Raw genomic sequence first — 25,761 nt, forward strand, 5'->3', positions numbered from 1 at the left:
CGGTTTAACTTAAAATAAATTATACTATCCTGTTTTGGTTAGCGAAAATTCCAAGTCTGTATGCAAAGGTAGAAGGAGAGGAATTAAAAAAGAAAGAAGAAGAAGGAAAAGAGGGAATGGCGAGAGTACGAGACAGAGAGCGAAAGTGACGGTGTGATTAGCAAGTAAAGACATGGATGGTGTTAGGAACTGATAAAGCTACCACTCTGGCTTAGTTAGCTAAGTTTGGTTTTGGTTTTGGATGAGAAGAAAAGTGGAGGAATCGACACGAGTGAGTGAGAACAAGACAGTGCACTTGTCATCAGTCAACATACACGCATGCATTCATTCAGGTTCTCCTTTTAACCTCTTCATCTTCTCTTTTCTTGTCTTCTCTGTTCTCTCTCTCTCTCTCTGCATTGATCATCTTTCTTTTATTTTCATCTGGGATTGGCCACTTCAGCTGCCACCGTTCTCGGTATGTCATGTGATCTTCAAAGTTTGCTGCTTTCAGCCTTTTCTAGCTACTCCTTTAAGTTTCTGAGACTCTTCCCTTCCCTTTCTCTCTTCCTTGGCTTCCTCAGCTCTTTTACTCTTCTGGGTCTCCAGGGGAAGAAGATCCGGGGTGTAAAAAGATGCTGGAAAATCTTCAATTTTGTTGCCAGTTTTAGCAGTCAAGTATTTTAGTTTTTGTGTTTTTAAATTTTTTGAGTGAAAGTGAAACTTTACTCTTCTTCAAAAGATCATAGGTAACGTGTGGAGAGGGTTAGATCTGTGACTGAAACAGTCGGTGAGAATTGAGTTGTTGTTTTCTCTGTTATTATCGGTGGGGAGTTATTTTTAGTCACTTTTTATTTTATTTTATTTTGTATTTCTGTTTAATTTATATGGGGAGGAAAACTAATGGGGTTTGTTGTGAACGAAGGACTTTTGGTTCCAAGTGTAGTTCAATGTTTTGACAGCTGTGCGTTTTTACAATTTTTTCATGTGATCCTTGTACTTGGTGGAAAATCCAACGTTTGCAGTTGTGTTTCCGTGTTCCTTGGTGCTTATATTGTAAGTCATCGCTAATATTCTAAGCATGTATTTCCCTTTTAAGTTTCAATTCATGCCTCTCTTTCTTCAATTCACAAATATTACCTCTTTTCTTTTTTTGGGGTCAGTTATCAAATTGCACAAGCATAATATCTCCTTTTGCACAAAATATAGTAAGTGTTCTGGCGGTCTGGTTTTACACATTAATGAAGGTAATTCAGTTTTGCAATAATGTTTTTTTTTTTCTGTTTTGGACCTTAGGTAGTGTCACCAATTGAGCTCAAAGTCAATCCTTCCTTTTTTTTTCAGTATATATGTCTGTGTGTACTACAGTATATTTTTTAGGGCTTGATCATTTTCCGTGCCTATATATTTTGTGTTATTGATGCCAAATTATACAATGTTATTGAGAAACAAATATGTTAAACATTGGCTTGAAATAGCTTCTAAAATTCTAATTCTTTATTTATGTCACAACAAGCAGTTATGAGGACTGAATAAAAGATTCAATTTTCTATGACGTCGATCAAATCATTGAGATGGCTGATGAGAAAAAAGAGTGGATTGTCTGATGGGGTTTGTCCTCTTTTCATCTAATCTCATTACTTTGGATTTTGTTAGGAGAGTTTGTTGTAAAACATTATTTAGCTCTTAAGATTCATGTGTAACATCATTGTTTTAACAGTAGTTTTTTGGGCAGGGTAAATCAAGTTTCAAGATGAAACAGCTGCCTTTTCTGGCAGTTTTGTGCACAATAATGTTATTCATTGTGTATAGAACTACAAAGTATCAGTATCACCAAGAAGAGGTATGAGATCGGTTGAATTCTTTGGGATATCATTGCATGTGTCATAAGAAAGGGTCAAAATGTTCATTAAATGTGTGGCTAATTGATACTTAGCAATTTAGCATCTTATTAAAGAGCAATTGGTACTGCTTTATCCAGAGAGTCCTATAACCGTGTCAATACAGCACTGTTAAATGACCATATTCTGGTGCTGAGTGTTCTAACTTAATTTCCCCCCCTTTTCTGTTTATCATCCGCCACTATCAGATTGACAAAAAATGGAGTTTCTGGGGACAACCAAAGGTAAAATCTACAATGTTAGATTACTAGACCAAGTAGCTTTCTGATTCTCCTTTTTCTAGGTTTGATCTTTGATGCTTTACAAACACCATGCTGGTTATAGTAAATGAAGGCAATGATTGCTTTCAAAATTATGTGATGAACCTGTCTTTGTCACAGTTCTTACCTAATATGATTTTGTAATTTGAATAAATATTTTAAACTTGTTGGTTCAGGTGTATCCTTCAACTTCTGGGAAGTTGAAAGGCTTGCCACGAGGTATAATACATGATAATTCTGATTTGGAGTTAAGACCATTATGGTCGAGAAGTAATTCAAGATCAAAGGTCAGAATTTTTGCATTATTCTTCTGTATTTTGGTTTTATTGAAACTGTCAGAAGATAAGTTAAATTTTTGGGAATTTGTAATGATTGTTTGGGGTCGTTTATTTGCAGGCTGTTTACTCTAACTCTAACTTACTGGCAGTTCCAGTTGGTATTAAACAAAAGCAGAATGTTGATGCTATGGTGCAAAAGGTATTTTTGATGAATGCTTAGATTATTCAAATTATTTGAATCGGCATTCTTTAACTAATTTCATTTATTTCAGTTTCTTCGAGAAAACTTCACAATTATTTTATTCCATTATGATGGCAATGTGGATGGATGGTGGAATCTTGACTGGAGTAGCAAGGCCATACATATTGTTGCTCGGAATCAAACAAAGTGGTAAACATGGGACCAGCCGCTCTGATGTCTTTTTTTTTCTTCTGTGTCTGAAGTATGTTCATTGAAGGGAGTTTGCTTTAATTATTTTGAGGAAACTATAATGATAAATAAATGGGGCATATTATATCTTCATTAAGTAAATGGTTTTTTGAAAATAAAAATGTCTCTTTGACTGAGGATGAACCAGTTAGGCTATGTAAATGCCAAGGAAATTTGGTAAACATTTTGGCTTCTCTCAATATCTTAAAATTAAAGTCTTAATTATTATTTTTTCTTTCCATTATTCTGTTGGGAACCACCACTGAAATGGAAAATGTATCAGATAACTATATCATGTTAAGGCCTAGGAAAGGCTATGGGATTGGGGATCTTCTGGTTATATATGATGAATTGGGCAATGTATCACTGTTTCACCCCAGGCTCTTTTAACATGGCTTTGTTATGGTTTCTGTATTCAGTGTGTTGTAACTCTGCGCCTATCAGACTGCTGGTTCTCTTGTGATAGTTTCCCAAGATTTGTAGTTTTATGTATAATTTTATAATTCGTGTGTATGCATACTCACTTATATATGTAGTTGATTTTTTTTCAAACTTACATATTAATTCATGAGTTCTTTGTCAGGTGGTTTGCAAAAAGGTTTCTACATCCAGATATTGTCTCTATTTATGATTATATCTTTCTCTGGGACGAGGATCTAGGTGTGGAGCATTTTTCACCTTCAAGGTATTAAGAATGCCTCTTTGCTTTCCTACTGCTGCTATTTTGATATATATGTGCAGTCTGCCTTGATATAGGCTACCATGAACATGCAATTATTGGAATTCTGGTCTTAATTTTATGAAAAAAGAATCCAATTTTATTTATTACATGATGATATGTTTTTTTTTTCCATTTTAGAATTTGATAGCTGAATGAAATTGACTTTGAATTTTCTGCCATACATTATAAGATTATATTATCCTTAATCCTTATTTAGGTTTGTTAAGCTTACATTAGGTTGCTATGAAATCTTTGCTTGTCAGGGGTGGTAACAGACAAAAGAGGTTTTTTGTTGGGTTTATATTCTTAAACCTGTTCTAATTGTAAGGCTAGTCAGTAACATCTCTTACAGGCTTTTGTCTCATCAAATCAAAGAAAGAATTAATACAGGCTTCTTTTTTTTGTAGATATGTTGAAATTATAAAGAGAGAAGGTTTGGAGATATCTCAACCAGCTCTTGACCCAAATTCAACGGAGATACATCATAAAATTACAATTAGAGCTAGAACCAAGAAATTTCATAGGTGATTTTTTGTTAGTCTATCCATAAGCACTTGCTAAACAATGGTTATTGTACTTACCTTTGATGTTTTAATTGAAGCAGAAGAGTCTATGAACGCAGAGGCAGTACAAGGTGTTCAGATTTAAGTGAGGGACCACCATGCACTGGGTAACTGTTACTTTCTTTGATCCTGTTAGAGCTGTGTAATATTTCATGATGTTTGTGCCAGATCTTGTCAATGCATTTTATTGTCCCTCCATCTACCATCAAGATGGCAGGATATGTTTAAATTTCTTATGAAGTTCATTCAAGCCTCTATTTATATTGTAATTAGGAAATATTAGCTTATTGTCGACTCAAAAGTTTTGATTTAATAACAAAATCAAACCAAATTGCTTTTGAACTGTGAGGCTAACTCAATTACATCAAAGACAAGTATGTGTATCATGTAGATGTAGATGACTACTGTTTTAAAAATTATTTTCTTAGGTCAAAGGGGCATGTGCTACTGTCTTATGTTCTGTTTCATGTCAGTCTCAGATGACTCATTTCTTTTATTTTGTTAGCCACTATTATTGATTTTTTTTTGTTTGTTTTTATTTTAGGTGCTTCTAGGATGATAGTGCAGAATAGGGTTGAATAGGGAATCATAGAAATATATGGAATGACCTGCAACCTATTATTAGGTCTTTTCTGCATGATTGCTTTTTGAGAATGTTATCTTTGAATTGCTTTGGGTGCACTCATTTTGAAGTTGAAATGATGCTATGCTGGAATTGTCTCTTCAATTATGTCATAAGATCAAAAATGTTGTTGGTTTTGCTATGTTTTAGTTGATTACCTTGTAATATACTATGTTTTCTTTCTCTGGACTTTTGAAAGCATCATAAGAAATATGATAAGACAAATTCCTTTGTGGCAATTTATGATAAGTCTTGGCATGCTTGTTGTGTTGTGAATGACACAAAGCTTCAAAACAACTTGTGTAGGTTTGTGGAAGGTATGGCTCCGGTTTTCTCTCGATCTGCCTGGTACTGTACTTGGCATCTTATACAGGTAATATTACTTCCATGGTTCCTAGGAATATTAAATGTAAGTTCCAACTACATGTTGAAGAATCCTTTCAAACTTTTCCAAATCTTATGTTTCTTCCAGTTGTACTATTGCGGTACTTACTGTGGACAACTTCAATTTTTTGTCCAGAGTTTTATTATTGTTTTTTTCAGCCGTGTCAGTTTTTCAAGTTACCAAAAATGCTGGCAAAATACAAATAGGTTTTCTGAAATGAGGTTTGCCTTTGTCTGGCTGCTGAAAACTAATTTTTCTGATTCGCTTGATTCGCTTGCATTTTGTTTTGGCAGGCTTCCTGAGTTCCTAGTGAAGTTTGACCTTGTCTTTATGAAATTCTTAGAAATAATTTTTTTATATATCAAATAGTCCAATATATTGGTGTTCAATATTGTCTCATCAGCATCACTTGTATTTTCTCCAGAATGACCTTGTCCATGGATGGGGAGTGGATATGAAGCTAGGATATTGTGCACAGGTGAAAAATATGCATTTTCTGGACATTTTTGGTGGTCATAATTTTTTTTCCCTTTTCATTTTCTTTTACCATGGTGGCACTTGACTGGCATTCCTGGTGTGTATGGCAATTGTTGTATGACAATTTCATATGGCACTGGTTCGAATCCTGGTAAGAAAAAACCATGGTGGTACTTGTCTTTCTGTACGATTCTTGTTGCGATGTAACTCTACTTTTTGCTTATTGGTAGTGATTGCCAATCATGTGTATGGTGTCCACCAATGCTGCAGTGATCTTTCCTGTGCTAAGCTAAAAACCTTTTGCTCTAGTTTCTAGTACCCTAGTTATATGATCTTGAGCAATTACTACTGCTTCTTACAAGAGATATAGTTATTGAATATTCTTTTACACATTCTGATGCTACATCACTTGCATGCCAATTTGGAATGCGTTACGTGTTGATCTATTCAATTTTATCATTTGTATACTTGGCTGGCTGTTCTGCCCTTACTTTTTTTGCCACCATTTCTGCATGATAAGTATCATTATGAGATCAATGTCATTCTTCCAGGGAGATCGAACTAAAAAGGTGGGAGTTGTTGACAGCGAATATGTTTTTCACCAGGGAATACAAACTCTGGGGGGGAGTGGTCACAGAATGACAAAGGTATATGCCTTCTCCTTTCCTAATGTTGGAATTCATTTTGTATCCGTTAGCTTCCTTAATGTGTACCGTGTCACTGCAAGTCAAAATATAGCCTAAGTGCTCCAACATGGTATTATTCAATATTCAGTAGCTGTAACTTGAAGATACTCTTACATGCGCTACCACTCCTACTTTACAGAATCAAATTTCTTATGACCCTAAACATAAGATCAACCATTGTTTGTTACTTATCATTTTGTTATGTACAAAATAGTGTTCCTTTTGCCTTATATTCATTTGTCTGGGCAAATTTGTTGGTTTAGTTATACCACCAGTAAAGCCTGTGTCGTTTGCTATTTTGTTACCAAATATGGATTAGATATTATCTATTTGATCTTACCTCCCAAAGTTTACCATATTTTCTTACACAGTTTTAGTAAAATTAGCTCTCAGATTTGTTTTCTTTCTCAATAAAAAACTTTTAATCCTTGACAAGAAAACCATTTTTTTGTATGCATGTTGAGCATTTGAAACGTTTAAATGGTTTGGAAATGTAATTGGTAATTGTTAAAGAATTAAGATAGCCATTCTTGTATTGTTGATCTCAGTATAGCTAATTTTCTTGCAATTAGCTGAGGATCTGTGAAAGGGATTATTCTACCATTTTTAGTAGTTTGTTGTTGATCATTTGCTTCATGTCAATAATTTTTGTTTCTTTTTCTTTAGGTTTCAAAGCCACAAAGAACAACTATGGTATATAGTTTTAATGACATTCTGTGGTTCTTGTCTGTAATCTTATCTTATTTCATTAACAATCATAATAATCCTTAGTATTCACTTTATTGTTGATTTTCTATCCTTTCCTAAGCAGAAACAAGGTGGAGTAGGAATTGATGTGCGAACTGAGGTGAGTCTTTTAAGCTTAGTTTAAAAACCAGTTGTTGTGGTATTGACCAAAGAATAACTTGCATTTACTGTTTACATCTTAACATATGGACTGAGCAGATAAGAAGGCAATCAACATGGGAATTTGAAATCTTCAAAGAGCGGTGGAATGAAGCCATTGCTGCAGACAAAAACTGGGTTGATCCCTTTAAGAGTGACCAAAGACGCATAAGAAAACGGCGTGACACCCAACGCCTTCCTAAGAACAATATTTAACTTTGTTGCATATCTTAAAGTTTCATTCACAGGGCATTACCTTTATTTATAGGCATATTTTAGTTTGTGTAGATGAGTAAATTCATTCAATTTTGAGAAAAGAAAAGAGATATTTTTCTTTGTATTCTCTTGTTATGGTTCGCACTTTCTTGGTACCCCTTTCCTTTCTCTCTCTCTTTACAAGTTGCAACCCCCTACCTACGTGTTTAAATGCATTTACGAATTAATTACCATATATGCAACTTAGTTACGGATCCAAAGGTAAGAGTTTGCCATCATGTGATGGTTTTGGTGATCTATGGTCCCATTTTATTTTTAAGATAGGACATTGTGTATTTATGGGTGAGATTTTATGAACCGGAGTTGATGGCACTAGCTATCTGCTATGAATTAGGTTTTGGTTGTTTTTAGTTGGCTACTTGTAAACACTTCTATTTGCTTTTATATGTTTCTTAGATGGTATTTCCTTATAAGTTAATGCAGTCATGGCTAACTGAAAACTATTATTAATATTTTAAGAATAAAAAGTTAAGTTTCATTTAGTGGCGGGTATTGCTCAATTACAAGTCAGACATATCAAGAACTTTCGTCACAATGTATTAATAACAGATTGCTAGCATGAATTAAACATTCAACTCAAGGCGTTGACTTTTTACTTATAGTATTGGTGTGAAGGGAATTAGTGTTTTTTTTTCCTATTCTAATTGTTTTAATAAAAAAATGAAGATAAATTTTTTCGTCCCTTTTGGAAAAAAGAAATGAACACAGCCTCAACATATAGAAGAAGATCAAAAGAGCGTAGATGGCACGTTTGTGTGGTAATTAATCATCCAATTATTTTGATTTTTAGTTTGAACCAAAGACTGGGCAAGTTTGCAATTTCAGCCAAGTGAACAGAACAGACAGCTACGGATCTTGCTGTTATTTTTATTTCCATTTCTTTTTATTTATTGTTTTATCTTGTGATACAAGAATTTTAAAAAATCTTATTAATGTTTTAATTTTCATGAAAATTGTTAACCATTTTTTTATTTCCTTATTTTGTAGTAATTTTTTTTCTTCTAAAAATACACATTAATTAATAGTTATGGGTAGAGTTGGAGAAAAATAATTAATCGTTAATATTATAAAATGATAATTAAACTGAAACAAAAAAAATATGCTAAAACGTCAATTGAAAAAGAATGGAGAGTATAATAATTTATGTTACAAAATATTAGAATTTGGCTTCCATTCCAACCACTATTTTGTTCCATATTTTTTAATCTAATTTGATTTTTAGAAGGTCAAATCTAAATCAAGGTACTAGATCGTTTTAACAATTAGTTTATTAATTCTTGGAACTAAAGGAAGTATTGATGTTTAAAATATCTCATTACCAAGCCAATAGGTGAATACAAAATAATATTAAAAATATTTAGCCAATTGGACGCAAGCGTGCAATACCATGATTCATGTCACGAGGAGGCTATTTTAGCATATATATGATAATATATTAATGAAAACAAGCTAAACAGAATTTTTTATATATATTAATTTAATGGATAACGTTTGTGATATTTTAATAGGTATGCTGAAGATTGAACAGAAACAATTAAAGGTTTGGAACACAGGCACAACTAGTTAGATAGTAAAATCCATGCAAAAATCTTTACGAGAAGACTTAATTGCTAGATAGGTTCAACTTGCAAAGGTGTATTTGTTCAAACATTATTACAATTTAAACTAAAAAAATGCAAAAATTAAATGCCTTCGTATTCACACGCATACAAACATTAAAACATACACATTTCCGTGTGTTGAGACGAGGTATTATGTTTTTAAGTGTTACGCTGAGGTAGAAGCTGATTTTTTTTTTTTTTCTATAAACAAAGTGGAATTCGGTGGGCATTTAGTTCAGTTTGTTTTAAAGTAATAATGTTCTTTTTTGTTATATCATCTTTTTAATGAAACTTAGAAATATTATTTTTCATAATTTATGTCTTCTCAATTATGTATTCAATCCTTTTAAGTTTTAAGTTATAAAAATCTCAGCAAATTCTCTTGGCAAAAGACACCGAAGACCCTGAAAACATATAGAAACATGAATAAAATTACTTAATGATAAGAACGAAAAAGTAGTAGTTGAACTGTAATATTATATGAAGCACGGCTCTGAGGATTTGGTATAGGTACCTATACTCTTGAATTATTTATTTTTAGATTAATTAAACTCATTTTCTTATGAAAATACCGTAAGGAAAGAATATTTAATTGAAGGAAAAAAAAGGTGTTTCAGCATCCCTAAGAGTTGCAATTGCAACAACAAACATTTAGCATCTCCACTGAGAACTGAGAAGACGTACAAACCGGTTTTAAAGCTCTAAAGATTATACGGAATCAAGGTTTAAAAATTTATTTTGTTTCTAAAAACTATTACAGTACGCATTTAGGCAAAAAAGATTTATTTTTATTTTTAACCAAGGTAAGAGTATAAGATGCACCTTTTCAATTCATCTATCAACTTGAAGCAACCTTCCCGAAAATAAAAATCAACTTGAAGTAACCTGCCATATATTTATTTACGCAAGTCATTAGAGCGTGATCATGGTTAGGTTTAACGGACATTGATTTTTTTAATAGGTTAATTTTGGACGCAGAAACGATTTGATCATGCTCTACTTAATAGCCAATTAGCTCAATATTTACGTTAACCATATCAATTTTACGTATACAGTACACGTATTTGAATGAAATTATTTTTAAAAATGGCTTATTTTTAATAGTTTTGTTTAAAATATGTTACAAAATTATTTCTCATAATTTAAATACTCCATACATGCTAAGTTATAAAATAGACTAAAGTTTAAACAATGTTCTATGATAGAGAATTATCAACTTGGAGTGGACCCACGTATAAGATAATTATTATATGAACATAATATTTATAAACATATTAATAAAAATTTAATATAATATTTAAAAGATTCCAATATAAATTTTAAGATTTATTTTCTTATGAATTTAATTAAAATATATGATCACTAGAAAATGTTTTAATAAATAATTATACACTACATTATCTTTTAATCATAAACTATTTTATATATATATATATATGTGTGTGTGTGTGTGAATGATAAACTTGCCAACAGTAAAAAATGTTTTTTCAATATTAATAGTACATAAAAATGAATTTCTATTAATATATTTGATGAGCTTTTAAATAATGACATCTATTAACAATTCATCACGCTCGTACATAAATTACTCAAATAAACTTAAAGTCTCAAGCCAAATATGCAAGCACAAGTACATGCGATACTAAACAAATAAAGTACGATAATCAACAACTAATTCAGTAGTTTAAGGCTCAGCAACTAATTCATTGTCTTCAATTCTTTGAAATATAGTAATTTTTTTTTCCAAATAATTTGTATGATAGCAACGTTGAAACTTGAAAACAGAGTCTCTCTTTCTCTGAAGCTGACCAAAGACCATTCTCCTGTCTAATTTGCTGGCATTATTGCCTTCTTGTTGTTTTTGCTGCCAATTCCCTTCCCTTGCATGACAAGTTTCAATATTTCCAATTTCAAGATTCCAAAACCCCTTATTATTATTTGTTTATTTTTATCTCTTTTGTACTTTGTTCTCTGTAGAGTACCAGATCTTTGCATTCCCTGGTTATAATTCCGAGGCTGGTTTCTTGTTAGGACCGTTAACTTCTTCTCATGGCTCATCGCTACGATAGTAACCCCTTCGACGAAGAAGAAGTCAATCCCTTCTCTGTAAGTCCCTTTCTCTCTTCCCCACGAGTGTTGCTTTCTCAAAGTTTAGTTTTGCGAACTGGGTATGCTCTTTTTTCTGAATTTGATCTTGTTCAGTGGTGTTTGAACCGGGAATAATGGATATGTTACTGTTTTGGATTTTGGGTTGGGAATTCTCTGTGGTTGTTAGTCAGCTGACTTGTTTCTTACTATATTTGAATTTGATGTTACCGAAGAAACGGGATTTTGGGTTGTCTATGATTTTATTTTCCTTGTAGGATATTAAGTTTTCTGCTCATTTTTTGGTCTTTAAGAAGGTTGCTTTGGAATTGAGCCCAAAAGACTCCTCTTTCAAAACTTATATCTTTTTTGTGCTTGTCTATACTCGCTGTATAGAATACATGGTGATGAAATGTAAGTAATTTTTAAGGTAACGGATAAGATCAAATTATGTGGCTGTAGCTGATAAGATACACAGCAAGTCTGTCATGAGCCTAGCTAATGACAAATTAATGGATGAAGTTTGAAATTATATGGTATCCCCAGTTGGAATAGTTTTATATTTAGTTGCTCTAACATTGTGCGTGTAGTTTATTGACAATACATGCTCTTGCCTGATCCTTCAAATTTGGTATACACTTACAGGAACCAGCTGTAAGGGGAAAAACATCAAGCCAATCAAGTTATAGCGGGGGTGCATTTTACACTACAGTGAGTTTGTTAATTAAGCACCAGTAAATCATAATATTTTGCGAGCATTTGTTTTTGAATGATTTTAAAGGTCATGGCCATAGCCCATAAGTGCATTAGTGAACAACCTTGTTTCTTCAACTTAAGTGATCTAACTTGTACTGGTGATGTTGTTCGCAAAGTAGGAGGAGTCATAAACTATTTTCTGCTTAAATCTTTGTGCTTGTTGAACTATAATGTTCTGGTCCCTGACCATTTCCTTTTTATAAAGTATAATGAAATATCAAATGACTATGGCACACTTCTCAGAATAATTAGTCACACACAAAAAAAAATATTGATGATAAACATTGCCCAATGTATTTTATTTTGTCCCGCGCCCCTCTCTGTATTGTCATGGTTTCAACATTCATAGAGCTGAAACAGGTAGTAAGAGAGCGAAAATAATCATTAGTGTTCCAAAGGAAACCATTTTACCCATATCTTTCCCCTAGGTGAAAATAAATCAATCACAATTTCTTGCCTACACCTTATGGATCTTGATGTTCTAAAATTTTCAGAATCCTGGAAGTGTTGCCCCTGCCACAAATTCAAGGCTATCTCCTCTTAATCCTGAACCCGCTGATTATAACTACGGCTTTGGTGCGACAGTTGATATACGTCTTGATCCATCAATGGTCTGTATAATAAAAATTGAGGCTGTTGAAATCCCAAACCTCTTTTTTTTTCATATATAAATGCATTACATGTATTGTTGTGAAAATTGATTGTGGGTTTTCTAATTATGATTTGTTTTAACATTAGGATTTGAAAAAGAAGGAGAAAGAACTCCAAGCCAAGGAGAATGAATTGAGAAAAAGGGAACAGGTATGTTAGCGATTTCATGACCTCTTTTTGTACACTTTATTGTTGAGGTTTCCATAAGTGATACCTACAAACTACACAGGTTGGAACCTTGAACAATGCTGTTTTTTGTTGTCTTTTGATTTCTTTTTTTCTTTTCTGCTTTTTACCCTCTTTTCTCCATGATATAATCTTGTTACCCTTGCATACATAATTATTTTATCCTGAAAAACTAGTATTGACAGTGGAATATATAAATTACTGGAACAAAAATGTTTTGTCCAGAAACAATTAATTAGACAAGCAGTAAATGTGTAAACTATATATATATTGAGTTATTGACTTAACCATCCATCTGGTTAATTGTTCCAAATTATTTTTATTTTTATTTGTACTATTATTGCTATTATGAACTGTAATTCTAACCTTTTCTTAATGAATGATTAATTCTGTGGTTGCTATATTATTTTTTAAAGTTTGGACATTAGGAGGGCATCTGAAATGATGTGTTGACCATTGAATTATGCATTTTTTTTTATCAGCAAATGTTAGTTGTTAGTTTGTTAGTTTTTGTTAGCGGGAAGATTTGAACCCACGACCTATCCCTCCCTCCCTTCACCCTTTACCACCAAACCAACCTTATATCTCCAATTATGCATCTTCTTAAATGTTATCTTCTACAAATTATGGTGTTTTCTGTTGTATGTTTAGAATGTGTTTGCTGATATTTATTTTTTGTTATCTTTGTATATGAGAAGCCTTCTCTACTGATTCCTTATTAACTTCACATACCTGGAAGTTCAGCTGTATTTCTATATATATTAATTTATCAAAATGCAGGAAGTCAGACGGAAAGAAGAAGCTGCTGCACGAGGTAATTTACATTTTGAAAAATGGATATTACACAATCCTTGCTGTCCATCTTTATCCACCAACCCCCGGCCCCCCAATACAATGGAGGATCTTTAATGCCTTGTGAAAGTAATTACTGGTTAAATTTGTACTTAAAGATTGTTACGTTTTGTAATTCCAAGAATCTGAATAGGGTGCAAGAGTGGAGAAGAATGGACAGTATAGAGGTTAAAAATGAGATTTAAGGGAGGTTTCCCCAAGTGCTTGGGTGCTTATCAAAGTTTGAACTCATGCTTTTTGCTTGAACAATAAATATTTTTGGTCTGCTTTTATTCTTCATGTGTGTAATTACATTATCTTACAGCTGGAATTGTTCTTGAGGAGAAGAATTGGCCGCCATTTTTCCCAATTATCCATCATGATATCGCTAATGAAATTCCAATTCATCTTCAAAGATTGCAGTATGTTGCATTTACTTCATTGTTAGGTAAGTTATCCCATCTTTTGTTCCATTGCAATATGGTTTGCATCATTGAGTTGTTTTTAAGCCATTCTTAAGGGTGTCTCATGCACCTTGATTATTTCATTCTTTCTTGAGTTGTTTGAAGCCATTCTTTCATTTCATTGAGTTGTTTTTAAGCCATCCTTTCATCCACTATTGATCATGAAAAATGATATTATGCAGGATTTGCATTGTGCATCACATGGAATATTGTAGCTGGTCACTTCAGCTTGGATTAAGGGAGAAGGTCAGTTTAGATATGAAGCAAGAATTTTCTGGGTTATTAAATGGCTCAAAATCCAAATATTGTCAACAAATTAAATGCATATGGAACTTGTCCTTGTTTTGTAGGAGTGAAAATATGGTTTCTTGCTATTATCTACTTCATAGCAGGAATTCCTGGAGCATATGTCTTGTGGTATCGCCCATTATATCGTGCTTTTAGGTAATTATTTCCCAGACTTAACAGGCATTAGGCTGGTTAATTTTTGCCAACTAATATACAATTGCAAACTTTCCTATTTATATTGCTTCACTTGTGTGAGATAAAATTGTTATTGAGACTAGAGCATATGGTGTTTTAAAGGAACAACCTCGAGGCTTTAACATTGTGATAAAATTTCTGACACAATTAGTGCTGTCCATAACTAAATCAACAGTAACTGTATTAAGTTTTTAATAAGTAAAGGAACTAATTCTTTTGAATTTTTATCTATACCAAACGAACAAGCTTTTTTGATTGTTGAAGAACTATTTCGAGGTCAACTACATAGTTCTGTTACTCCATTCTGCTGAAAAGATGGTGTTATTCATTGGGTCATAGTTTTATATATATATATATATATTTTGGGCCAACAGTGAGTGGGATGTCAAGCTAAATGAAGAGATTTGTTGTCCATGAGATTCAGAGATCTCAGAAGTATAAAACCTCTAGTAGTGGGCTAACGATTCGGGGTTTTGGGTAGTTTGAGGGTGCTCATAGTTTAAATGTAAATTCTGTCATTGTACCTCAAAAAAGGAGAATAAGATCCTCTGCAGATATGTACTACTTTTGTGATTTAATAATATGGTTGCTTGATCAGAATACTCACTTAAACTATCTGCTTTTCTGTATGACATATTTGGAGGGGGTTTTGCTTTATTATTTAAATATATTTCTGCTGTCACATTATTCCCTTTTTGCTTGGGGATGGTATTTAGTCTTCCTCTTCATAGTCATTTTGTTTCTGTTCTATCTATTTTTCAATTACTTTCAAAAGTACAAGTTCGTTAATTTCTTGTATTCCTCTATTTTTTTGTCTTCTCTTATTGTTGACAATATGATACTATTGCCTTTTTTCCACTCAACCATCAAGAGACCTTGATGAGATGCCCAGTCCTGACAATAATATTGCATGAAGTGTCCATGAGAACAATAAACTAGTAACTAATAAGCATGCATATTATACTGTTCGGCTCATGGTCTAATTGGTCACTCTGTTGGGTAATCCCCCTCCTCCTGCTTCAATCCTGCACAATCAAACAAAGTGTGCTTGCATATTTTGATCATTCTAATTTGGTTACACCCTTGATTTTGAATTTGTTCCATTGTTATTTTTGCAGGACTGACAGTGCTTTGAATTTTGGATGGTTTTTCTTGTTTTACCTGGTAAATTGACTGTTTTGCTTTTATGCAAATAAGATTTGCTTCACATTTCAAACAAAATTTACTTATTATTATTTCACTTTGTGCTTGCAGCTTCACCTAGGATTCTGTATCTTAGCTGCAGTTGCTCCTCCCATAGTTTTCAAAGGAAAATCCTTGACGTATGTTAACTTCATATATGTACACTTCATTAACATGACAATATTGCTTAATCCTTTTTGTTTACATGCGGCTTTACCCGTGAAATATGAAGATTGAGAATTTTTAATGGCTTTTTGAAAAACTTGGTCTTTGGTAGAAAATACAATGGCTTTGCTTGATCCATGTAGCATTGTAGGAGAAAGGATTTTGTTGTTGATTTTTTCTGAAATAAAGTAAAGAAGTATATATGAAAAGATTTATAGAATTTGACATGACTTGAATTAGGACTTGTATATAATTACTATACTACATCTAAATTACCAGAGCTAAAATCTAAGTGATTCTAGAATGACTAAGAAAGTCAAACTGGTAGCCATGTTTGTGAGAGCAATAAATTCTGGGATATAATAAAATACTATCTAGAAGCTGGTGTTATTCTGCTTTTTGGGGGCCTAATACTTGGTGCTGTGTACTCATTTTGGTACAGAGGCATTCTGTCAGCCATAGATGTGGTGGGTAACCATGCAGTGATTGGAGTAAGTATGACTGTCTTGAACTACTTACTATTACCACATGCTGTTAATTGCCATTTGTCACACGATCCATGCGACAATTTTAAGCAAAACCTTGTCCAATGAAAATTCCCTGCTTCTAAACGATTGATAATTTACTTCTTTTTTTTTTTCTTTTCTTTCTTTCCATTTACCTGTAGATTTTCTACTTTGTTGGATTTGGATTGTTCTGCATTGAAACATTGATCAGTGTCTGGGTTATTCAGGTTTGAATATACATCTCAATTTTTTTGGAAAGTGGAAACACTTAGCACTTTGACTGAACATAACCAAAGTACATGTTCACTTTTTTTGTTTGTTTGCATACAGCAAGTATATATGTACTTCCGTGGCAGTGGTAAGGCTGCTGAGATGAAGCAGGAGGCTGCAAGAGGAGCATTGAGGGCTGCAAGATGATAAATTACCTTGTCAAGCCCTGTGTTTGAATTGCTATTGTAAATTAGTATACATATATATTGCGGATGAAATTATTTTACTGAGGTCTTTTTTGTTTTTAATTATTTCTCTTGTCTAAAACATGCTACCTGTTCACCTTGTTTGTTAATGTATTTGTTGATGTATATTATAAGTAGGAAGCATACACATAGTACAGTGGTAGGTAGAAACGTGCTTCAATTTATTGAGTTGATCCTCTAAGTTTTGGTTTTGTCTTATTATTTTAAAGGCTAGCAGTGATTGTACGAATATACATGAGTAAATTTTATTTTATGCCTTTTTATTAATTTATTTAGGTTTGATCTAAAAATTCACATTAAAATATTAAATTTTATTTATTTGTATTTTGTCTATAAGATTTACTAAGATTATGTATAAAATGTAGGTGAATCTTACAGATAAAAATTATGTAAATAAAATTTCATATTTTAATCTCTTTTAAATCTAATCTATCATATTTCAGATTTTAATCTCTTAAATTTAATATAATCTAAAATTTCAGATTTTAGCTAAGAATGTTCAATTATATTACAAAGAATTATTCTTTTCGTGTATAAAACACCATTAGATAAATCCAATCTTATATCCATCTGTATTTTGTCAATAAGATTTACTAAGATTACGTATAAAATCTAGCAGAATCTTAACGATAAAATCCGATTAGATAAATCTAATAGTCACTAATATTGGTGATTGGAAATAGAGAACCGTATACTATATAAAAGTGAAATCCAACAAATTATTTCTTTCTCACATCACCACGAAAACTGAAATTTCCTTCTTAAATCACCGTGAAAAACTGTACCGACTCTGGCACTTCTTGTTGTTGGGTTGCGCAGTTTGCAGCAGCAGAAAAACCGTGTTTTTTGTTGGTGGGTTAAATTTGCACCTGGAAATATGGCGGGTCACGGTTTTAGTTTCAGTTTCTCCTCCATTGAAGAAGAGGATGTGCAGTGGTATAATCTCTTCCAACTCTAAGAAATGTCCCTTTGAAGCCCTTTCTCGTGATATTCTGGTAATTATGAAATTGTTATTTGAGTGAATTTTAAGCTTGAATTTTGATTGTTTATAAGTCTTAGTTTTCAAATGTATTTTCTATTTTTCTTCATTGTAGGTTCAAGCATTGTGTGGTGTGGACCATAAAGATTTGAAGCAGCTTTTTCATGTCTCAAAAATGATTAGAGAAGTGGTATGTATAAGTAACATGACGTTAATTAGTTAGTGCTGTGTGTAATTTAATTATTGATTATTTCTGATTGATAATTATATTGTTTATTACAGACTATGATGGCTAAGGAACATTTTGATATCTGTACACCAAAGACATTTGCTTTTCTTAATCCATTTTGTTCAGGTGCAAATGGGTTTAAGGAAATTGAAACTCCAAAGGTTAACTGAAAAGAAATTAGATGACAACATCTCGCGGGTCTTATCTTTTTTAATCGATTAAGAGCAAGGAAGGGCGGGCAAAAATGAGTGTATTTCAATAACCCCAAAAAACACATAGTACAGTGCTTGGATGAATACATTTTATTAATGAAGAAAAATCAGTGTAATGCAATAACCCAAAAAAACCATAACAGTATTCTTTAAAAAGAAGCAGTTAAAGCTAAAGCAATGTGAAAAGGCAGCAAAAATTTATTGTTTTGCTTTAAGGGATACTACGAGTTTTCATTAAAGATAGTGTTAGTGTCATTCTTGATTGCTATTCATAACATCATTTGTCACATTGGTGGGTTATTAAGTGTGCTTACTTTTTGTGGAACAATTCTCAGCAACTCAGGGACCGACCATTATAGTTGTATGACTACAACTGGCTGAAATATCCAAGGATGTCCAATAAATAGCAAATATTCCTTGGATTATATTAGATTATAAATTTAAATAATTTTCAAGAAAAAATATTTTATTGATAACTAAGTTAAAATATAATAAACGAGAAAAATACATTACTGTATAACTTTTAATAAGTGTTTTGAAAATCTTATTACTTGTTTTAATTCCTAATTTAAGATCCTTTTAACTAATGCTGTTTAAGAAAAATAATTATTGCATTAAATTTGTTAATTATTTATATTATTATTCTAAAATTACCATTTTATTCTTTTTCTATATTCACTTATTTTTATTAATGTTTGAAGAGAGAATAATTAAACATGAAAAAATGAAAAAATAATTAATGTATTTAGAAATTAAAAAAAGTTCAAATCTATAAGAATCAATTCCTTGCGTTCATCCATTTAAAATCAAATGATGACAAATCTTGTAAAAATGTTTTCTCTTGCTTAATTTATCCTACTCATTGTTTCCCTTTTCTTACGTGTTGGTTCACAAACTATTTTAACCATATATAATTTAATTGCCATGTTAATTAATTAGCTCAAATTAAAATTTATTAGAATGCGATATGTGTCTACTAAAATGGTATGCGTACCGTCAACTTTTCGAATAATAATTATTGAACTCGTGAGAAAAGAAAAAAGAAATTGTTATCATTTAAAACGATTCGCATATCTGGTTGGAATAGATTCAGATTCATGCGATTCACTTATGGGAAGAAAAATAGTTTTTCCATTTGTCGTTTGGATATGGAACATTCATATTTGTTATTTATTTATGCAGAAAAAATATATTGCATCACTTTTACAATTTGCAGGAGAATAAGAACGGAATATTAACACTAGGAAGTTACAACCACAAAAATAGTTTTTAAAAAAATGGTCTGATACATGTTGACCGTTTGACGACGAGCTTAGAGGTACTTCATTAATCTTACAGTGCCTAAATCGTTAATGCTTTATAAGTTAGTACTATTAATATTTAACAACCTTAAATTCAATGTTAATACAGGAGGAGTAGTATATTTTCTAATTTGCAATTTTAACTTTTCATTTCTGTAAAAAAAAAAAAAAAAAAAGAGTTAACTTTTCATTAATTTTTTTATAGATAACAAAATATCTTCTACGAAAAACACAATCTTACTCTAGTTGATATAGGACTAGTATGGACGACGCATTCCTTCACGTATTTAATGCAAAAGCAAAATTGTATATAGATGACTTAAGCGTTTGTGATTTTCATTAAATTATTAAATTATCACAATAATCGAAAGAAATGTACTACTATTAAATAGTTTCCAAATTTTAAAGAAACTGAAGGCTTGTATTTTTGGCAAAGACATCCATTAATAGAACGTTTTTACATTTATTGTTGGGTGAGGGATGAGATCTGGAGTTTGGGGCTGAAGGTTCATATCACATCTACGACCTAATCTCTTACCATCCACATCCAATACTACGAGAATTTCATGTCAAAACTGCAGCTCCACTGTGGGCTACAAGCTCGTTAATGCATTGAAACGAAAATGACCAAATTAAGTTGAAGAGCAAATCCACATCATTACTTAAAATGGAACAGCAGGCAATTAATAATACACCATCTTTATATTATTTAGTAACCAAAATTACAGCCCATGCTTAACACTCCTCTCACCCACCAAGTAGTGTCTCATAATATTTTTTTCCACCCATAGATTTAACAAGATATAATAGTCAAAAGCAACACCCAAAACACCAAAAAGAAACCCACCTACATAGAGATGTATCTACTTTTCATTTATTTATCTAAAAGGGTAACCAAGATGACCATATAATATAAGTTTAATTGCATACATAATAATAATAATAGTAATACTAGCAATAATACTAGTACAAGTGATGATAAGTGCTACCATATTATGGCTTAGCAATAAGCGATGCACTTCTTTTTGCAATCAATGGTGCAGCCACCACCGCCGCCTCCGCCGCCATAGCCCTTGCCGGAACGGCTGAAAGAGGAGAAGCACTTGGCTGGACAAGTAACCTTCTTTTGGAAACAAGGGCCTTTGTCTTTGCACACAACGGTTGGTCTAATGATACCACCTTTAGAGGAGCCTCCATTCGGACCTCCATACCCGGATCCGTATCCTCCTCCTATGATGCCATTTCCAAACCCGTTTCCAAAACCGGGTATGCTGAACCCTCCTCCAGGGCCAAAGAACCCGCCAGCACCAGCACCAGCACCACCACCTTGGTTGTTGTTTTTGTTGTGCTTGACTTGATCAGGGTTGGATGCGGGTCGGGTTGCCAAGGAGGGTGAAGTTATGAGAAGTAGTAGAGACAACAAGAGAATGGTGATTGTAGGTTTCATTTTTTTGTGTTGGAGCACAAATTTCGGATTTTTGTGTTGAAGAAGTGGAGTTTGTAGCATATGTTTGTGTGTGTGATATGATTGAGAGTTGAGAAAGGGGAGATAGTTGGGGGAGGAATATTTAAATGTGTTAGTGGAAGGGAAAAAACATTTATTGGGAGGGTATGGAGGACAGATGGGGTGATTTATGATCTTCTAGTAGGTTGGCTACATTTATTATATTTACTTCCCACTCTCTTATTCTGCCGTTTGGATCCAGTTTAAAGCACAATTCTAACCACTATTATTACTACTACTATTATGTAATGCTAATGCTAATGCTAATTTCACCAGCTAGCATATGAAAGTAAGAAGTCAATACGCGCCATGTCTTCATCATATTAATGCATCAAGTATCTTGTGATAAAATCAAACACCAAAACTTAAATGCAATATTACATGGGTATTTGAGACATTTTTTATAATTAAAATTATAGTTTTATTTTAGTAATTTGAATCTGACCGAAACTTGATTTTTAATTTAAAAATAATAATACCAATAATTGATATATATGTTGATCTGAATGGAATTAAAATTTGATCTCTTAAACAAAGTTTTGAGTTAAAATTTTGTACATAAAAAAAACCTAAATGATATATACTATCTGCATTTACTGCACTACACCTAAATTTTATTCAAAATCATATTGCAATGCATGAGTTAAATAAAATGCCTTGGTTTTCAAGTTACACTGTTTTAGGAACTGTGACTAAAAAGTTCAATTTCCTTATAAGTCAAATTTTTGTACGATTCGTTTGATCACCTTTTGCAGAATTTGATGGTATGTATAGCTCCTACACATGGTTAACTTGTAGCCTATTGGCTAACCCTGAAGTTAAAATAAAATAAAAAGCTAAAATTTAGCAAAACTATGCATGCATAAGAGATAGGATCCTCCCTAAAATTTAGTTCCGTGATTATCTTATGCTAGATTTTAAATACACATGTCACTAGTTGATTTTTAATTGCAGATGATGGAAATTAACCTGGACAAGGGAAGTTAAGTGCGTAACTTCCCCACAAAAGTACTAGTTCAGTTTCATATATATTTGCAAAAGTTGTTTGTTGGAGTTTAAGCTTTTTCCAAATCGGTTTCTTTCTCTGAAGGCTGAACAAAGCTGTATTTTAAGTTTCTTGACATACTGCCAAGTGGTCCATTTGATGGTTATTTATGTTAGACATTTGAGAAAGCATTAAAGAATGGGAAGTAGAAGTAGAAGGTAGCCATTGATCCTTCTGACATCAACTAGCTCGTTTACAACATGATACCGAAATTTCACTATCCATTGCAGCAGTCCAAGATAATCCCATCAAAAGTGGAGTTCACATGTTCGTATCTGATTCCCCCAAATCTCAGTTGTTACCCCTGTTTAAATCCACCCACATATATTAGATTTGTTTAATTACGTTATACTCTAACTCTTATGAAATTAAGAATGTTCATAAACTTATCTAAACTGTTTTAAGTTACCAAACTGATCTAAAAAAAAACCAAACAAATTATAGATAAAAAAAACACATTTTTTTTTTCAATTTTCTTGCACATCTCAAATCAAATTGTAAACACATGCTAAATTTGTATTAATTTTCTTAGTCTACTTCAAATAAACATGACTTATGATGATTAATCTCCCTTTGAAAGAAGACGAAGAAGGTTTGGGAAGAGAAGTTCAAAATTTTGTGGAGGCTTTTTTATATTTTGTAACAATTTTTATCTTAAAAATCATATTTTAAAATTTAAATTATAAATTATTCGATTTTATTTTAAACTTACGTTTGACTTAAAATGTGACATATTTCAATTTTACAAAAGATAAAAAAAATTACTCAAAAAATTTACAGAGATAAATTTTAAATATGATTGTATTCATGATGAAAAATATATTTTGATATTTTACAGATAAAAATATATTTTCAATTGTTGGATTAATATTTTTAAGACACGCATTAATTTTCTCATTTATTTATGACCCATCGCTTATTCCCCTCTCCAAAAGAAATATTTGGACATCCACTAAGCATATAGTAGTACTATATTTCAAGTTTATCATCATGCCGTTTTATAAGAATACATCTATGCATTAAATTTGTCAACTTTGGAGGGCCACTCACGAGTCTCACCTGCTATCCAATATGAAAAAAAAAAAAAAAAATAGGACTATGGAAGAATTAATTCTCCAAAGTTATTTCTCATTTATATTTTTTTTCTTCAAATTTTGATGTTTCTAACCTTAATATAAAACTCAAAGTAATATAGGCACAGAAGGAAAATCTAGGTTTAACTCAAAGTAACTTTTACTAGAAACCTACATATTTTTTCTAATGAAAATTTTAACATAATAACACAAATAAAAAGAGCCCTTTCAAAAAATAAATAAATAAATAAAACGTGAGCGTTTATATATCAATGGATTTTTTTTTCTCACCTGGCACATACACTTGAAACTGATCAGGCTATGATGCAAATACTTGTGTTGTAAATAAAAGTAGGGTCTTCAAGTAAATTATAAAAATCCAATCCAAAAATTGAACAAAAAAATAAAACTATATTAAATTAAATTTAAAATCTAATTTAGAAACACTTACATGTGTTATTTATAAAGCTAGCATATCACTCGAGTTTGTATAAAAGTGCGTTTGACTCAATTTTTTTAACTCAAGTTTTTTTCTTAAAAAAGTTAAAAAAAATTGAAGTTAAAGTTTAAAATAATAATTAAATTTAAAATTAAAATTATTTAATGGATTAATTTCTTTTAGCTTACAAAAGATGAACCAAGAGATAGTGTGAGAAAAAGAGGGGGAAAGCGGAGAGAGTAATTTGTGAAAGAGAAAGTTCATTTTTTTAAGAGACATAAATTTATTAACATTCATAAAAATAATAGCAACAGTGACTTTTATTGGCTGTGAAAATTTAAACATTTTATATATATATATATATATATATATATATATATATATATATATATTAACTTCAATAAGTAACTAAGAAAATCAAACTTAATTGATTAAATATAATGTGTTTTTAAATTTAAACATGCATTGATCATTTATTTGTTTTTAACTCTTACTAATGAAAAAATAAGTTGAATTAATAAATATAGTTCTAATTGCAAAGATATGCATTTATTTAACTATATTAAATTATACTGTTAATATATTTCATTTAATTAATTACAAACATAAAAATTATTTTTACAAGTGATCGATATCGATTATTTTTCTATTTTATTTCAAAACCTTCTTTTAGAGACATAGTAATCCAATATAAATATTGGATTTAACTTGTCTAGAGTGAATCCTTCAAAAATAAACTTGTCTAAAGTGAATAATGATGAAGTTAGTAATATAATTTGTTTATGATTAAAAATTATATTAATGTTACCGCCATTCTAGACAACAAAGCTGATGCTCACCGTTATTTTAATTAATGTTCAGCATACCATAGTTATCTCACAACAACTCGTTTTAATTAAAGCTATGCATGGTTTGAAATCTACTAACCAAATGCATCTATATATCGCATTAATCCATCATGAAAAGTAAGCGTCTTAATGACTTGAACTTTGGCATCCTATGTCGTGGACCTTCAAACTTTCATTTTGCTTTCCTTTTCAAAGGATGCAACATATTCTACAGAAAATTGAATTATACGTGAAAATTATATATCATCGTTGTATTTTGTGTAAACTTTTATTTTTAAAAAAAAAGTCTTGTCAAGTTTGTTTTATCGCATGTATTAAATTTATTTTATTTTTCAAGTTTTACTATATGCATAGATTGTACTATTTAAAAGAATGTAATCGTGTTAAAATTTAATAAGGAGGTTTTGTTACTCTTAACTAATTCAAATCATATTAGTAGTTTAACGTTGTTCAATAAGATGCTGAAATACTAGAGTTCTAGATGAAATAAGTGAATGTTTAATTTGGATGTGCTTCTATGTCAAAATTATATTGAGCATAATTTTTTAAGTAATTAGATGCAGGTTCAAACAGGCAGTAAATTGTTTATTTATTTATTTGTGAAATTAAATAATTTTAATAAGCAGCATATATACTGAATATATTGCACAATTTATATAAAACAAACACAATCGGCTGTAGTGTTAAAACCGGAAAAAAAAATCTATTAGGACTTTTTTATTTCAGAAAACAAAAATTGTCGTCATTTTTTTTTCCTATTTTACATTCTCCTCACCAGTTCAATATTAAATTCATAAGAGAGTTTTAAAAGGCTATAACTAATACAATTTTAATTGATATAATTACCTGATTTTGACAAGGAAACAGTTTGTGCTAGGAGCTGTTTTTTTATTATAATTTACTAAAAATGCAACTCATCAAATATAAGTTAATTGAATTAATTCCATAAACTACTACTCCATTAGGCACAGATTTAAACAATTGCGCTTAGCCAAAAAATAAAGAACAACACTTGACATTTCTTTCTCATAATGCTTCGGCGTGTCCCCAGTGGCCAGATACATAAGTATGTCTGCAGCGTGCACGTTCATCAGCATAACTATGGACATTTCTTTCATTCTCGTTTCAGAATTACAAGGCCAATTCTTGAATTTGATAATTGAAACTTCAAAGTATGATTACTTTTGGTCGATCCTTTAGCAGACATGCAGTGATGGGACGAATTGGGATAGATTAGAAATTAATTCGGTAAAAAATTGATTTTAAACTATTTTAATTGATT

General features: G+C 31.5%; 3 protein-coding genes and 1 pseudogene across 20 annotated transcripts; 3 read left to right on the forward strand and 1 right to left on the reverse strand.

The window, feature by feature from the left end:
• Window positions 1-7,527, forward strand: LOC100776750 (uncharacterized). Of its 17 annotated transcripts, XM_026125099.2 has the most exons (19): window positions 4-332; window positions 443-457; window positions 1,005-1,035; window positions 1,143-1,226; window positions 1,499-1,590; window positions 1,715-1,822; window positions 2,069-2,104; window positions 2,317-2,427; window positions 2,537-2,617; window positions 2,691-2,809; window positions 3,432-3,533; window positions 3,977-4,093; window positions 4,174-4,239; window positions 5,061-5,127; window positions 5,564-5,617; window positions 6,168-6,263; window positions 6,969-6,995; window positions 7,111-7,149; window positions 7,248-7,527. In XM_026125099.2, exons 5-19 carry the CDS (start codon window positions 1,531-1,533, stop codon window positions 7,401-7,403), a joined length of 1,239 nt encoding a protein of 412 aa, XP_025980884.1. In that variant the 5' UTR covers window positions 4-332; window positions 443-457; window positions 1,005-1,035; window positions 1,143-1,226; window positions 1,499-1,530; the 3' UTR covers window positions 7,404-7,527. The 17 variants fall into 17 exon arrangements, with proteins under 17 accessions (XP_040864276.1, XP_040864279.1, XP_025980891.1 ...); XM_041008345.1 differs by lacking the exon at window positions 443-457 and having other exon boundaries at window positions 2-332; window positions 7,091-7,149; window positions 7,248-7,432; XM_006594549.3 differs by lacking the exon at window positions 443-457.
• A 3,049-nt stretch (window positions 7,528-10,576) lies between these two features.
• Window positions 10,577-17,116, forward strand: LOC100777291 (secretory carrier-associated membrane protein-like; annotated as a pseudogene). Its single transcript, XR_417685.4, has 13 exons — window positions 10,577-11,170; window positions 11,795-11,860; window positions 12,400-12,516; window positions 12,644-12,706; window positions 13,523-13,556; window positions 13,899-14,021; window positions 14,220-14,283; window positions 14,388-14,481; window positions 15,639-15,684; window positions 15,775-15,842; window positions 16,310-16,358; window positions 16,535-16,600; window positions 16,704-17,116. The product of XR_417685.4 is annotated as a secretory carrier-associated membrane protein-like (transcript).
• Window positions 17,117-17,259: 143 nt separating this feature from the next.
• On the forward strand, window positions 17,260-18,439 carry LOC100794471 (F-box protein At1g61340). The gene is made up of 3 exons (XM_006594558.4): window positions 17,260-17,844; window positions 17,944-18,018; window positions 18,111-18,439. Exons 1-3 carry the CDS (start codon window positions 17,776-17,778, stop codon window positions 18,225-18,227), a joined length of 261 nt encoding a protein of 86 aa, XP_006594621.3. The 5' UTR covers window positions 17,260-17,775; the 3' UTR covers window positions 18,228-18,439.
• Window positions 18,440-20,204: 1,765 nt separating this feature from the next.
• LOC100499725 (uncharacterized) lies at window positions 20,205-21,186 on the reverse strand. The gene has a single exon (NM_001248220.2). The coding sequence runs from the start codon at window positions 21,075-21,077 to the stop codon at window positions 20,571-20,573; it is 507 nt and encodes a 168-aa protein (NP_001235149.1). The 5' UTR covers window positions 21,078-21,186; the 3' UTR covers window positions 20,205-20,570.
• Between the last annotated feature and the right edge of the window lie 4,575 nt (window positions 21,187-25,761).

The sequence above is a fragment of the Glycine max genome, chromosome 13 (genome assembly GCF_000004515.6).
Source record: "Glycine max cultivar Williams 82 chromosome 13, Glycine_max_v4.0, whole genome shotgun sequence".
NCBI lineage: Eukaryota > Viridiplantae > Streptophyta > Magnoliopsida > Fabales > Fabaceae > Glycine > Glycine max.